Source organism: Heterocephalus glaber, unplaced genomic scaffold, assembly GCF_053883595.1.
Source record: "Heterocephalus glaber isolate CG9 unplaced genomic scaffold, H.glaber_assembly_v1.0 deba00001553, whole genome shotgun sequence".
Lineage (NCBI taxonomy): Eukaryota > Metazoa > Chordata > Mammalia > Rodentia > Bathyergidae > Heterocephalus > Heterocephalus glaber.
Window position 1 is genome coordinate 77248 of NW_028258344.1, and position 14262 is coordinate 91509.

The window sequence follows — 14262 nt, forward strand, 5'->3', positions numbered from 1 at the left end:
GTTTTCTTCATAAAAACTGACCAAAAGTTCAGTCCACGGCCAGTGTCCTTGCAGGGGATTTGGTCCCAGCCGGAAATAAAGTTCCCTGCAGACTTTACATTATGTCGTGACTCGGGTGATTATCGCTGTTGGGGATTTAGGCCCAACAGTACAAGCACCCAATGATAAACGTAAACGTATTGTATACCTAAAATGTACCAATAAAAGAATAAAAAAAAAGAAAGAAAATGTAAATACATACAATGGAAATATTACTAAGCTTTAAGAAAAGGAAAATCCTGTCACATGCTACAAGATTGATGAACCTTAGGACATTAAGTTAAAAAAGTCAATCACAAGAAAAAACTGTACAGTTCCACTCAAAAACAGTGTAGTCAAAAGTGGAATACTGCCTGTTAGGGGCTGAGGGGAGGGAAAAACGGGATGTTGGGGTGCCGTGGTGTCAGGAGCAATTCTACATGATTTTGGGGAAAAATCATTTCACAGTTAAATCATGATTAGGGCCTGCTTTTCACACCTACAGGCCAGCTATGGCATGTTGAAACATAACTCCATTTTCGCCTCTGGTCACAGCTGGACCTCAATGGTCTGGTGATGCTGTGATGCCCCAGGACAAGATTTACCCCAGCTAAAAACACTCTGGGAGGAACAAAATCTTCATCTGCATAGCTCCTCATTGTTCTAGGATTTTTGCCTCCACTGCCACCACTGGCCCCTGCTGCCCAAGTGACCTTTTACATTTGTTACTCTGATGTACTGAACTCCCTGCCCTGAGTCATCTCACATTTGTTTCTCCTGATATACTGAATAAAGGTGTGGCATGCACAGGGGCTTTTGTCTTTGCTGCCCAGAGCAGCACTGATCGGGCCCAAAGCTCAACTTCTTCTCAAAATCTCACTTTTTCAACCTTTCCTGAATAATAAGTTAATTAGCCTTGTGCTGTTGTGGTTCGCAGGAGACTAGTATTTACTGCAGAGGTTCTAGTAAAGTCCCTTTTTCCTGTTCCCTACACAGTGGGAGTAGGGCAAATTTTGCAAGGTGAAAGAATTTTAGAGATCTACTGTACAACGATGTGAATGTACCTAACAGTACTCAATTTTATGCTTAAAAATGGTTCAGATGGTAAATTTATGTTTTTCTATCACAATTTAAATTTTTTAAATAAATCAGACTAATATATATACTAAAAGCTGCTATAAAAATCATAACCAAACACATTCATCCCATTTTTAAAGAGATTTAGTAATATGACATTTATTGCTTTTTTGTAGTTTTAAACTGTGAAAGTACACTCCTAAGGTAGGGTTTAGGTTTAGATCTAGAATGTCTTCCAAAAGTCCAATGTATTCAGAAATGAGGCTTTTGAAAGGTGATTGAATCATGCGGTGCTCCACTTATCAGTGAATTAACCCACTGATGAGTTCACAGCTGAATGCATTGTTAGGAGGTGTGGGGGGCCTTGCCCCCCCACACTAGTACTCTTGAGTGCCTTTTACGGGCATGTCTAAGCCTGCTGCAAGTCTACCCGACAACAAGGAAGTAGCCCCAGTACCCTCCCCTTGCTCCCTCCCTCTAGCCCTACGGTATATATGCTGTAACAGCTTCCGCAATAAACGGGACTTGATCAGAAACCTGTCTTGTCTCCATCTCTCGTGTCCCCTGTCCTTTGTCATTCTCACTCCCCCTCTAGGGTCTCCGTTGACTTACCCGCGGGCCGGGACAAGGAGGTGCAGCCTGGCCAAAACAGACAGGTTATTGGAGGTATAATGTAGAAGGGCATATCACCTATTCAATTCCTCCCTTTCTCTGCTTCCTGGCTGCCATGAGTTGAACAGCGTTCCTCCTCCATGCCTTTCCCCCATGCTTTTTCTGCCTAGAAGTCAGCCAACTGTGGACTGAAATGGTAAACCAGGGAGGACCTCTCCTCCTTGGAATTGTGCATGTTGGGTATTTTCCTTTGTAAGAACTATTACTGATCATTCTCACTCTTTTAAAAACCTCATCCACTGACTTTTGTCATACATATTTACCTGTTCTCCTTCTCTGCTAGTTCCCCTCTAGTTGGGTTCAACTGTTGTTGGCCTACAGCTTAAAAATCACATCTCCTGCAGGTTTTCTCAGTCCTCTTTTTCTAATTTGCCTTGTAATCCTCCAAGGTTCAGAAATAGTCTCAGAGTTAATGACTTCTGCATCTTCAGTACCATTCTAACTTTGTTCCCTAACTCTATCCCAGTATTTCCAAAATCTCACATAGAGAAACAAATATATAACTAAATAAATATCATTTTACATATAATAATTGAAAATGAAAATCTGTCCTAAGACTAAGAAGGAAAAAAATAATTTACCTTTTCAGCTAATTCTTCTGCTGTTATCTTTGGATCATAGGGAATGGGGTCACCTAAATAGGTCCGTAACTTCACTGGAAAACCCCCATACATTGGAGCAAATGGATAGCGGAATTTTTCATAAAGCCATCTAAATAACCCTGTTTTAAAATAGACAAAATAATTTTTATTGGTTAAATATTTTGAGCATATAACTGTAAGCTTTTAAATTATGCAAGATTTATAGGAAAATAGAAAAATATCACTTCTTGAAAATAAAATATTTTAAAAAGACAATCTTTTCATCAATTGGAACAAATGTGCTGCATCAATGCAAATAATAACAATAGAGAAAACTAGAGAATGGTGAGGAAATATATAAGAATCCCCTATATTTCTTGTTCAATTTTATTAACTTAAAAAAGATAGGGTTTTACAATATGAGAATTTGAAAGGACAAACCAATTATTATTACCAAACAAAAAGTAAAGATTGCAACCAAATGGTAGTAACTAAATTTTCTACAGATTCAAACTAAATGACCTAAAAGTGGGGGTAGGAGGTAGGGGTGGGTAAAATAAGTTTAGGTAAACCTGAAAGACTACAATGAGCCAATAAAGTACTTACAGGCTAAACATACATGATTGTACACTGAAAAAACGAAACTAACACATCAAAGCCAAAACTTACTAATGTTAATGACCAAATATGAAATTTAGCAGAATTAAATATAAAGTAGTTAAAAATGTAAGGTAAACTGATGAAGTAAGTTTAAAAAATAGCATTAAAGAAATCCACAAAAGGTAAGCCAGATGGACTATACTATACAGCCATGTATTATTATTGAAAGTAGAAAACACTGTTAATGTATAGAAATACAAAACTCACCATCAGATCCAAACACTTTTTTAGAGTTAACTAAACCACTATATCCTAATTTTTGACATACTGAGGTTCAAGTTCAAGAAAAATAAAAAAACAGTTCAAATGAATTTTAGCACTAATTTAAGATTAAAGAAAACATTTCTGGAATAATTTCTGCTTTGCCATTTAAGTTATGAACAGATAGGCTAAGAGAAAATTTGAAAGAACTCTACAACAGAAGTTAAATATAACAATCTGCCTTTCTACTTTAAATTTGAAAAAAAGAAGAAAATTAAGACTTAAAAAATCACAAGAGTATGAACAAATAGCAACATTAGACATTAAAGAACAATTTAAAGCTCTTCAAAGGAGGACTCGCTCATGTGTATACAAATACTAACAATAGTGCTAGGGATATAAAACAAATGATTGAACACAATATAGGTTAAACTGAAAACTGCAAAATAAGAAAACAGACATTTGCAAAGAAAAGACATATCCAATTGTTATCACTGCTATAACTGGATTAAAAGCTTATATTTTAACCAGTAAATTAAAGGTAGATAAAAGAACTTTCAGTTAAATATATTATCATTTAAAACATATTTTGTTCTTAAAGTGGCATTATAAACCAGAACAAATGATACCTGCTTAGGTTGTTAATCTTATTTTAACACATAGTGTCATCCTTTTTAAAACCAGTAACTTCTTCATGGATGAGTTAAAAAGATAGTATATAAAATTTTTTCTAAACCTCATCAACATGGTTTAATACTCTTATAATAATACTACTGTATTAATTAGATAAATTGTTTTGAAATTTTAAAAAGCCCCTTACAAATAAGCTCCTATATATACATGCACCGTATATACATGTAACAAAAATATAACATCTAAGAATCATCATTGCTTAGAGCCAGTTATCATTTAGGTTTATATAATAAAATCTAAAAAATATATCCATTTTCTAAAGTTAATCCAAAAGGATTCCTTATAGGGTTCAAAAGTCCAAGTATTTTAAGTATATATTGCAAGTAAAAACCATATGAATCAGAACTTACTTGTTCCTCCAAGTGATCTAAATCCTTCTCGAATATTTTGTGTAAACATAGGGATAATGGGCTAAAGAAAAGAATTTAAATTAAAAAAGTAAATAAATAAATCTATTCAATGACTCTATTGAGTCATTAAGGCAAACTTTTGAAGGCCTGTTTGCAATTATAAAAATAAGATTTTAAAAATAGAGGCACACTTAACTAATGTGATTTACCAGACTAAATTCAACTTAACTATTTGTAAAAATATAAATTGTAAAAATATACCAGACTAAATTCAACTTAATCATTTGTAAAAATATAAACACTACCCCCTAGTGGTAATATGTAATATTTCATTTACAAATCAGCTAACATTCCATACAAACCCTTAAAACTCAAAATAGAGATTACAGCGTAATTCCATTAAATAAAATTAATGTAAATTGGTAAACTTGCTTAGTGGGCTACTGAATAGTATGGTCACTGAAGAAAAGTTACAAGATAAAGATTCTAAGGGGAATTTTACATAAATTTAAATAACAGATTTTGGCAAGATGCTGTCGTGCAATTCATAGAATTAGTAAAATACCATTTTAAAAAAGTCCGTTAAATGTAAAACATTCAACATTCACGAAAAGTAAGTATAAGACTCACTACCAAGAAAAAAATGGAAAATATATATTTAAGAATTCCTTTATATCATTAATTTCAGAGAATTTCTGCTCACTGGGTCATGATTTTTTACTTTTCCTTGAATATTAATGATTAAATGTGATTTTAATAATGAAAACATTAACTAAACATCATAAAATCATGAAATATCATGAAATAGTACACAGGGAGGTATGCTACTAAGAATACTGAAATAGATAAAACATTGAATAAAACACTTTAATATATACAGATATACTAAATGTTTTAGAATAGAAAAAACTGTGTGTGTATGCGTGTATGTAAAGTAGTATGTATATGCCTAATATAGAACTACCTGTAACAAGCAGGATTTGAGATATATTTAAATAAGCTAACATTTTAGAACTCATTCTTACTCATACACCAAATGAAAGAAAACACAAGTACAGATTTCTTCATAATGCTTAAGCCCTCCCACAGAACTAACCAATCACTGCCTGCATCTCTCCTCTGAGCAGAAGAGAAGACAGCTAATACATTTTAGGGACATTGTTTTCGTCACTGTTGTAACCCTAACACTAGAATCTTGTACCTGGAATTGATGAGGAGTTGAAAGAAAGTGAAGTGATGGATGAATTAAAGAAGGAATGAGAAAACAGAACAGAGGCAATGCTTCTAATGAATTAATTTGTATTCTCTGAAAACAAAGAGCAGAAATACCCAGTGTGATTCCAAAATCAAGAAGAAGAAAAGGAAAGAAAAAGAGGTGAAGAATTTAAAATTTCATAGAGTTAATTTAACAAAGAAGAAGGTAGAGTAAATTCTTTTGTAAAAAAACAAACTAGGAAGCACTAGTTTTGTAAAATTTTTTAAATGATGGTGAAAATCTAATAGCTATGTCTATAATACCGTCTATAAATATGTCTATAATAAATGTCTATAAATAGTTATAAAATGTCTTTAGAGTCAAGAACCTAAACTGCCCAAGAGAGAACAGAAAACAGTCAGCTTATACATTCACTGTTTTACCTCCCTTGACCAGTACTGCTAGACTTATGTCTACTGACTGGCATGATCCCAGAAGTACGTATTGAAGAATGCACTTCTACAGATCATTTGGGTTCAATATCATTCCTTAAATAGCTAACTCTCTGGAGTCTAGACATTTCTAGAACCTACTGATAGTACAGAAGAAAGTTTACCTTAGCAGGCTCAGTATTCCCTATGGTTTCTAAATTTTCATTCAAGTTTGGATTCTTAGCCACAACCATTAGCTTATTACAGCTTGACTGAGTAGTATAACCAGATTAAACCTTTCCTTGTATACACTATGTATACAAGATAGATGTATAATTATCATATAATGCAACTATTTACATATATACATGTGTCTCCATGTATGTGTGTGTACACATGGAAGACAGAATGTGTATTTTTAAAACTATTCTTGGGGAATCAGTTTAGCATATTCCTAGGGTCTTGCTTCTGCTACTAAAAACATAAGAACCACTAGACAAATTACTTACCACACATCTAAGTCTTTCTCCATGTATAAAATAGGGATAAATAATTATCTTTAGCTTAATGGGTTTTTATGGATTGAGATAATATGAATTAACAATTTATCAAAACAAATGTTATCTTCTTTTACATTTATTTTCCAATTAAAAAGGTAGTTTTCCCCCGTATGTAAATATTAAATTACCTAAAATCTTTTTCAAAGCTCTAATGCTCAGCAATTTATAAAATAAGAATGATTTATAGTACATATCAAAAAACTGTTACTTCAAATGAACCTCACATATTTTCTACCAGTATTTTGTGAACTGTATTAACAATCTGGATTTTTCTTTTTATGTTAGTACATCACATTTATTTATTTATTGCAGTGCTAGGGATTGAACACAGGCCCTCATACCTGCTAGGCAGGCACTCTACCACTGAGTTACACCCTCAAGCCTAGTAGGTCACAATTTAACGGTAGATAATCCTTTAACAATAAAGTCTTAAATTTTTTACTTATAATAATTTTGTGAGGCCAACTAAGGAATTTTCCAGATGGGATTTCTGTGTCATCTACACCTGCATCCGTACATTACTGAAAGGTTTCCCTCACATTATGTGGAAGGGCCCTTCAGTCTCAGATGTCAGCAGACTCACTGTGAAATGCAGTCAGGGGTGGCAACAGCCGTTGCCTCGAGTCCTGAACTGTGTGCTCTGCTCTGCTGCTGCCTTGCTTGTGACCAGATCCCTTCCATCCCTCCATCTCTCTGTGCCTGAGTCTCCTCATCTGTAACATTGGAATAATTACATACGTCACCTCCTTATTACACAGGAGTACCAAGGTCAGTCTTTAAAGATCTACAAAATGTGGGGCTGGCACAATACTTTTCAAACTTAAAATGTTACTTTGTGAATCTACAATGTTAAAGATTTTTGTTTTCAAATGTATAAAGGTTATTTCTTAAATTTTCTGAAGTTTTATATAAAAATCTTAACTAAAGTATTGAGATTATTTTAACTGATTATCTAGAAACTCAAGGATTAGAAAAACTTCTTCCTGTATAATCCTTCTCTCAAACCTCTTGTAAGCAACATCCTACTTAAAACTATAAACTTAAGGATAAAGAATTAAAATTCCATGACAAATTCATGTAATTGTAAATCTATTTTTGTTATCTTAAGAAATTATCTTTCAAAATATAAATGTAAAAAGTGAATCATCTATAGGTTTTAGTTTAATTAGGCTTTTAGTTTATATTATTGCTTTAATAATACATTATATTGATTAGCCTTAATTTTTACTAATACCATTAACAAAATTAAATTCAAAAGGCTTCTTTTCAGTACACTTAACAGTATATATTTTTTTAAAAAGTTGCTTCAATAAAATTAACACTTAAAAAGCCTACTCAAAGCTGGTCATTATAGTAAGAACTTGAATATGAAATCTTTGTCATGATAGTACTATTTAAATTGTTATGTTACCTAAACATTTGGGCAACAATATTCACTTGACCTAGGATGACATTATTAAGATACAGCAATAACTTCAAAGAGTTACATATACATATATACAGGAACGAGAAGGGATCATTGCATTTTATTTTATTGTAAACTTTGTAATTAAATTATAAAAATAGCTATTCTTCAAATATTATGTTTTGGTTAGAATGAGTTGTCGATAATCTTTCTTTTTTAATCAACGGTCTACAGATGGGTAGTCAAGCTAAAGATGAGGACTGGTCTCTTTATGTGGCAGCAGCTAGGATACAAAAAAACCTGAAATATAAAAGTTACTAGCAGCAGTCTCTACCTAATAGGCCTGGAAAAAGAACAAAAAAACTCTATGAAAGGTAATACAAGTTCTCTTTCAGACAATCTAAAATAAAAATAAACAGAAAACAAAGGAGAGACATTTCCTAAGTAATAGATAATTGTTTCAGAGAATAAAGCACAATATGAAAACCAAAATGCCGAAAAATACTTTCCAAAGGCAAAAGAAAAACAAAATGACATTCCATTGTTCAGTCTATTAGGTAGAATAATTACAGTAAATCACAGAGGAACACTTAATTTACTGATAAATTCATTTGGAAAGTCTTTAAGAAATATCTAAACTACAGCAGTGTCTATTTTTACTATTACATAGCTTATCATATTTGCTGATGAAAAATGATAGAAATCATATATTATCTGGGTCTTATTATAAAAGTTGGTCACAGACAAAAAATTATTATGAAACCAAAACCATCACTGAAGTATATCAACTCATTCATATTAAAAGTACCAAAGGACTAAAATACATATAATTGATTATACTTATGAAAAAAGTGTAACTGAAGAAGAAAGTGTAACTGAAGGAAGTGTAACTAATATTATTTGTATAATATTAATCTCATGAAAAGAAATTGGATTTTGAACTTTGAAAAAAGTAAACCTTGCTGAATATTTACCAAATTTCCAGATTAATTTTATTTAATATGATATCCCATGCACAAGGAATATTTCTCTATTGAAAGCATACAAATTGTTATCTCAGTTCTTAGGTATTTTAGGTCCATAAACATTTATTTTTCATTTAACTAAGTTTACTTGAAGAATTTTATATGACTTACCACTTTTGCATCAATTGCAACCTGAGCAAAGCCCTTACGATTACCCCATATGATGTTGTAGGTTTCATCACTAATTAGGGCTTCTCGAACTCCACCTGGTGAAATAGCTAACAAGTGACCACTCCTCAGAATTTCAACACATTTTTCTCTTGGTCCATGTAGAGCACAAAATACATCAAGTAATAAACTAAACCCTATAAGAAATACAATCAGAAAAATCTTAAATACTTCTTCTTCAACTCTTTTAAGAACAAAAATTTTCCCAACCTATATGATATACTATCTATACTTATATCAGCAAACTTGTATTTTATAAAACAATTCCTAAGGTTAACATAAAATTATATTGCTTGTGAAATAATAGTTATAGCTTACTGATCAGTTACTACTGATTACTACCACTCTGACTACATACTCAAAAACTCAGTTAAAAGTCACAACAATCTTGGAAAACAGGGATTTTTTTTTTTGCAGGGGTACTGGTGATCAAACTCAGGACCTTGCGCTTGTGAGGCAGGCAGCAGAACCACTAAACTAAATCCCCGGCCCAGAAAACAGGGATTCTTTCCCCCATTTTATAGAGAAATCTTGGGCTCAAATTAGGCAGCATGCTCAAAGTCACACAGCTAAGAAGTGGCAAGGCAGAAATTCTCATCCAGGTATATATAGGACAAAGTTCAAATATATTCTAAAGTATTTATTAGATCAATCAGAAATGATATCCCATCAGCAAACACAAATCTAATCTCACATTAATCCTATAAAAATCACTCAAGAGAATGTGAATCTAACTATGCTTAGCCCAACCAAAACATGCAAGATTATAATATACTGAAATGGTTAGATGCTAATCCTACAATTAAATTTTTAAAAATAATAGCAAACATCACTAAGATTTTTTAATAAAATAAAGGTGTTTGATTCAAGAATAACTAATTCCAAGTCTTAATGTTACACAGCTTTTCAAATTACAACTATTTGATGGATGAAAGACACAATCCTCTCAGTAATTAAATATTTTAATCAAATCCTACACTAGAGAGGACTGTTAGTACAGTATATGTGCATTTCTTCTTGAGACTGGGGAATACAGGGATGACTATTAAAAACTTTGCAGACTAATCAAATTCTCATTGGTTTAAAGATATGAAGCAAAAATTACAACTTCTATATCATTAAGACTGAAACAATTTTCATCCTACATTATTTTAAAATCTCATGGATTTAACTAAATGCATTCTTACGATGAATGACTGAAGGGGACTTCACAAATTACTAAGATAAAATCTGAAATTTCTCCTGCACCAAGAAGTGTAATGACTTCATACCTTCTGAAAACAGTAACAGAGTTAAGGTAAATCAATATCGAAATGTTACAACAATCGTAAAGGAAAATATTTTTTTTCAAAAAGTCACTGCTAAAATAATTTTATTATTTTTAAAAAGGCAAAAATGAAAAGCAACCTAATACTTTTTTGTTTTTTTATGGGATTTTTGTTTTTTTTTTTGTTTTCTGAGATTGGGTCTTGCTATATAGTTCAGATTGGCCTTGAATTTACTATGTAGTTCAGGCTGGTCTGGAACTTGTGGCAATTCTCCTGCCTCAGCCTCACAAGTGCTGGGATTATAGGCATGTGCCACCACAGGCCTGGCCCAGCAACCTAATCCTAAAAAAAAAAAAAAAAAGTGATACGGATTTAATGCAATCCAAATCAAAATCCCAACAGCATATCTCACAGAATTAGAAAAAACAATCCTAAAATTCATTTGGAACCAGGCCAGGGATTTAGCTCAGTGGTACGGCTGCCTGCCTTGCAAGCGCAAGTTCCCAGGATTGATCCCGGTACCAAAAAAAAAAAATCATTTGGAACATAAGACACCTAGAATAGCAAAGACAATTCTGGACAACAAAGGTAAGGCAGGGGGCATCACAATCCCTGACTTGAAATTATAGTACAAAGCTACTGTGATAAAAGCATCATGGTACTGGCAAAAAACAAACAAACAAACCAACCAGGTCTGAGGATCAATGGAAAAGATTAGAAGATGCAGGAATAACTCCAGACACACTCAGTCACTTTATCTTTGACAAAGGAGCCAAAACCCTTCACTGGAGGAAAGATAGCCTCTTTAATAAATGGTGCTGGAAAAACTGCATTTCAACTTGCCAAAGATTAAAACTAGACCCATATATTTCACCACGCACTAAACTAAAATGGAAATGGATCTAAGATCTAAATATTAAAACAGAAACACTAACCCTGCTGGGAGATAGATTAGGTTGAAGATACTGGCTTAGGCAAAGACTATGAAAAAAACCTCAGTCACAGGGGAACTATCACAAAGAATCAAAAACTGGGATCTCATACTATTAAAAAGATTTTGCACAGCAAGAGAAACCACCAACAGAGTGAAGAGAATAACCACAATGTGGGAAAATATTTTTACCAGCTGTTCCTCAAAGGACTACAATCTAAACTATATGAAGAACTCAAAAACATCAGATCCACCAAATTTAAAGACCAAATCCAAAAATGGGCATCCGAAATGAATACACACTTTTCAGATGAAAAAGTAGAAACAGCAAATAAATATATGAAAAAATTTTCAACATCACTAGTCATTCATGAGATGCGAATTAAAACAATGTTGAGCTCACCAGCGACCAGCGAGCAGACATAGGACCTCCGCTGTGTGGAGCGGGGCCTCACCCCACACTCGGCCCATGCCCCAGTGACCAGCAAGGGAAGGACCTCAGCCATGTGGAGCAGGGCTCAGTCCCACCTGCACCCCGCCCCCCAGAGACCAGTGAGGGAATGGTGAGGACCTCAGCGGCACAGACCAGGGCTCTATTCTACCCACGACCAGCCCTGGCCCCCATCGACCCGCTGAAACGAGGGGGCACCTGCAGTGCCCCTGCGCCCTCGCTTCTGGCCTCCTGGCTGGGGTGGTACCTGATTCCACACTACAGAGGTATAGAGCATCACAAAAGTCACTGTTGTGAGCTCCAGAAGATAGAACAGTAGTGAACAACAGAAAGAGGGCCTCTCTCAGGCTCCTTCCTGAAAACTGAAGCCCACTGGAAAAGTGAAGAGAATCTCTGCAGTAAGCGCACACCAGGCCACCGTACTTGGTAAGTTGGAGGGATCATCACCTCCCATCAGAACCTGGACTATCTCCAGGGGAAAGACAGCTGGAACCTGCAATACAACCTTGCACATTCAATCCTGCAGGACAGGGAGCTCAACTTGGGACTTGCAGTCAGAAATCTGCCTGAATCTCACAGGTCTGTGACAGGCTTAATGAGACTCACTGACTTGTATCTGCACACTGCGGTCCATGTTGTCTATTGTGACAGCAGAGACATACCCTGAAGGTGGCCCTTCATTTTTATCTTTTGTTATTTTCAAAATTACCACTTTTTGCTCTTATTTTTAATATTTTTTTCTTTTTCTACTCTTTTAAAATTTTTCTTTTTCTTTTTTTGTTTCTTTCCTTTTCTTTCTCTCTCTCTCTCCCTCGCTTCCTTACTGTCCCACATTGTTCTTCATCTCCTTTTGTGTTCCTGTTCAGGCCATAATCCGTATTTCTTCTTCATTTTTCTTTTGTTCTCTTTCCTTCTCTAGCCTGTGTCCTCTGGCCTCACTGCAAACCTTCCACTATCCTTCTACCTGCCTATCCCTCCCTCCCCAACTCCTTCTAACACCCCATCCCGAAGGGTAAAGTTGTTATATTGAAGAGTTTACTCACTATAAACATATGTTGGATTGGTCCTTGATTTTGATTTAATTCACACAGTTAAAGGTGATAGATTAATAACTACCACAAATTGTCATTTTCTAACAGGTACTTGATGTTATTGTGTTGCTGACTGTATCACTGGGGTAAGGTGTTGTGATTGATCTAATCAGTTGACCTTCCTGGTATAATAAAAATGAGACAGCCTCAGAGCCATTAGAGTCTCAAAACCTAAAGACCAGCTATATCTGGAGACACCTCTGAGAAGCAATCATTTCATAAGGGTTCTAAATACATAAAAAAAGATACTTAAAATAAGCAACTTCAAAGTATCAACCCAAGAACTAAACCAAAGAAATACCAAAAACAAAAATGAGAAGACATTTAAGTAGGGCACAAATTCAGACTTCCACCCCACAAAAGGCAAATTCTGGAGGAAACGAGGTAGAAAAGTCTGATAACCAACCACCTGGACACTCTGAACTGACAGCACAGGAGGTAACAAAACAGATGAATGAGGCTCTAGAAAAACACAAAACAGAATCACCCAGATACCTACAGAGATGGTGAGCAGAGTGAAACACATGATTAGAGGCTCTAGAACAGAAACTGATAAAAAAAAAATACATGACCTCAGAAATATGCTGGAAGCCATGAATGCTCAGTATAACAAAGAAATGGAAACCATGATCGCCCAACATAAGAAAGAAATGGAATACATGAAACAGATACAAACATATTCAGGAGATTAAAAACTCCATTGAAAGAAGGAAATCTGGAGATAGAATATCAGATATAGAAGACAGGATTCTGGTTAAGGACCATGAAAACAGAGATTTCTTAAAAATAGTAAGGGACCATGAGAAATCAATCCAGCAGCTATTAGATGATGCAAAGAAGAATAGCATAAGACTGATAGGAGTCCACAAAAAAGCAAGAGAAATTACAACTGACATAAAAAAACTGTTCACAGAAGTAATAGTAGAAAACTTCCCAGAGGTGGAGAACTGGACATACAGATAAGTGAGGCATATAGAACTCCAAATAACCATGATCAAAAAAAAATCTACACCTAGACATATAACAGTCAAGATCCCGGAAACCCAGTGGAAGAACAAAATCCTACAGGCAGTTAGAGAAAAGAAACAAATCACTCACAAAGGAAAGCCCATCAGAATCACGGCAGACTTCTCAACACAAACCCTCAAGTCAAGGAGAGCCCAGAGTAAAGTATTTCAAGCCCTAAAAGAAAATAACTTCCAATCTAGACTATTGTATCCTGCAAAATTAACTTTCAAAATTGAAAAATTAGATACTTCCATGACAAAGAAGACCTGAGAAATTTCATGAACACCAAACCAACACTCCAAACAATTCTAAGCAATATCCTAGAAAAAGACAATGAAGGTCACAACTCCATGAGGCCTAACAGAGGAAACCCACCAGGCAAGGTAAGACACTAAAGGGAAAGGGGGGAAAAATAAGACATAAAAGAGCCAACAACAGTAAAACATCATGACAAGGATGAGTCAATCTCTATCCAAT

At 34.5% G+C, this 14262-nt stretch overlaps 1 protein-coding gene across 20 annotated transcripts in view; it reads right to left on the reverse strand.

Moving 5' to 3' along the window:
* Tmem68 (transmembrane protein 68) overlaps window positions 1-14262 on the reverse strand; it is a 59039-nt gene that overhangs the window by 25247 nt on the left and 19530 nt on the right. For 10 of the 20 annotated variants that reach the window (XR_015442672.1, XR_015442673.1, XM_087190313.1 and 7 more), the window contains 3 exons: window positions 8980-9173; window positions 7022-7151; window positions 2349-2488 (listed from right to left, as the gene is read on the reverse strand). Coding sequence is in view for 12 of the 20 variants with exons in the window: in XM_087190313.1 (XP_087046439.1) it covers window positions 2349-2488; window positions 7022-7151; window positions 8980-9173 (464 nt within the window). In the remaining 8 variants the exon portion in view is untranslated. Of the gene's footprint in view, window positions 1-21; window positions 188-2348; window positions 2489-4252; window positions 4314-7021; window positions 7152-8979; window positions 9174-14262 lie in introns of all 20 variants that reach the window. The other 10 variants (XR_015442675.1, XM_087190315.1, XM_087190314.1 and 7 more) reach the window with 4 other exon arrangements.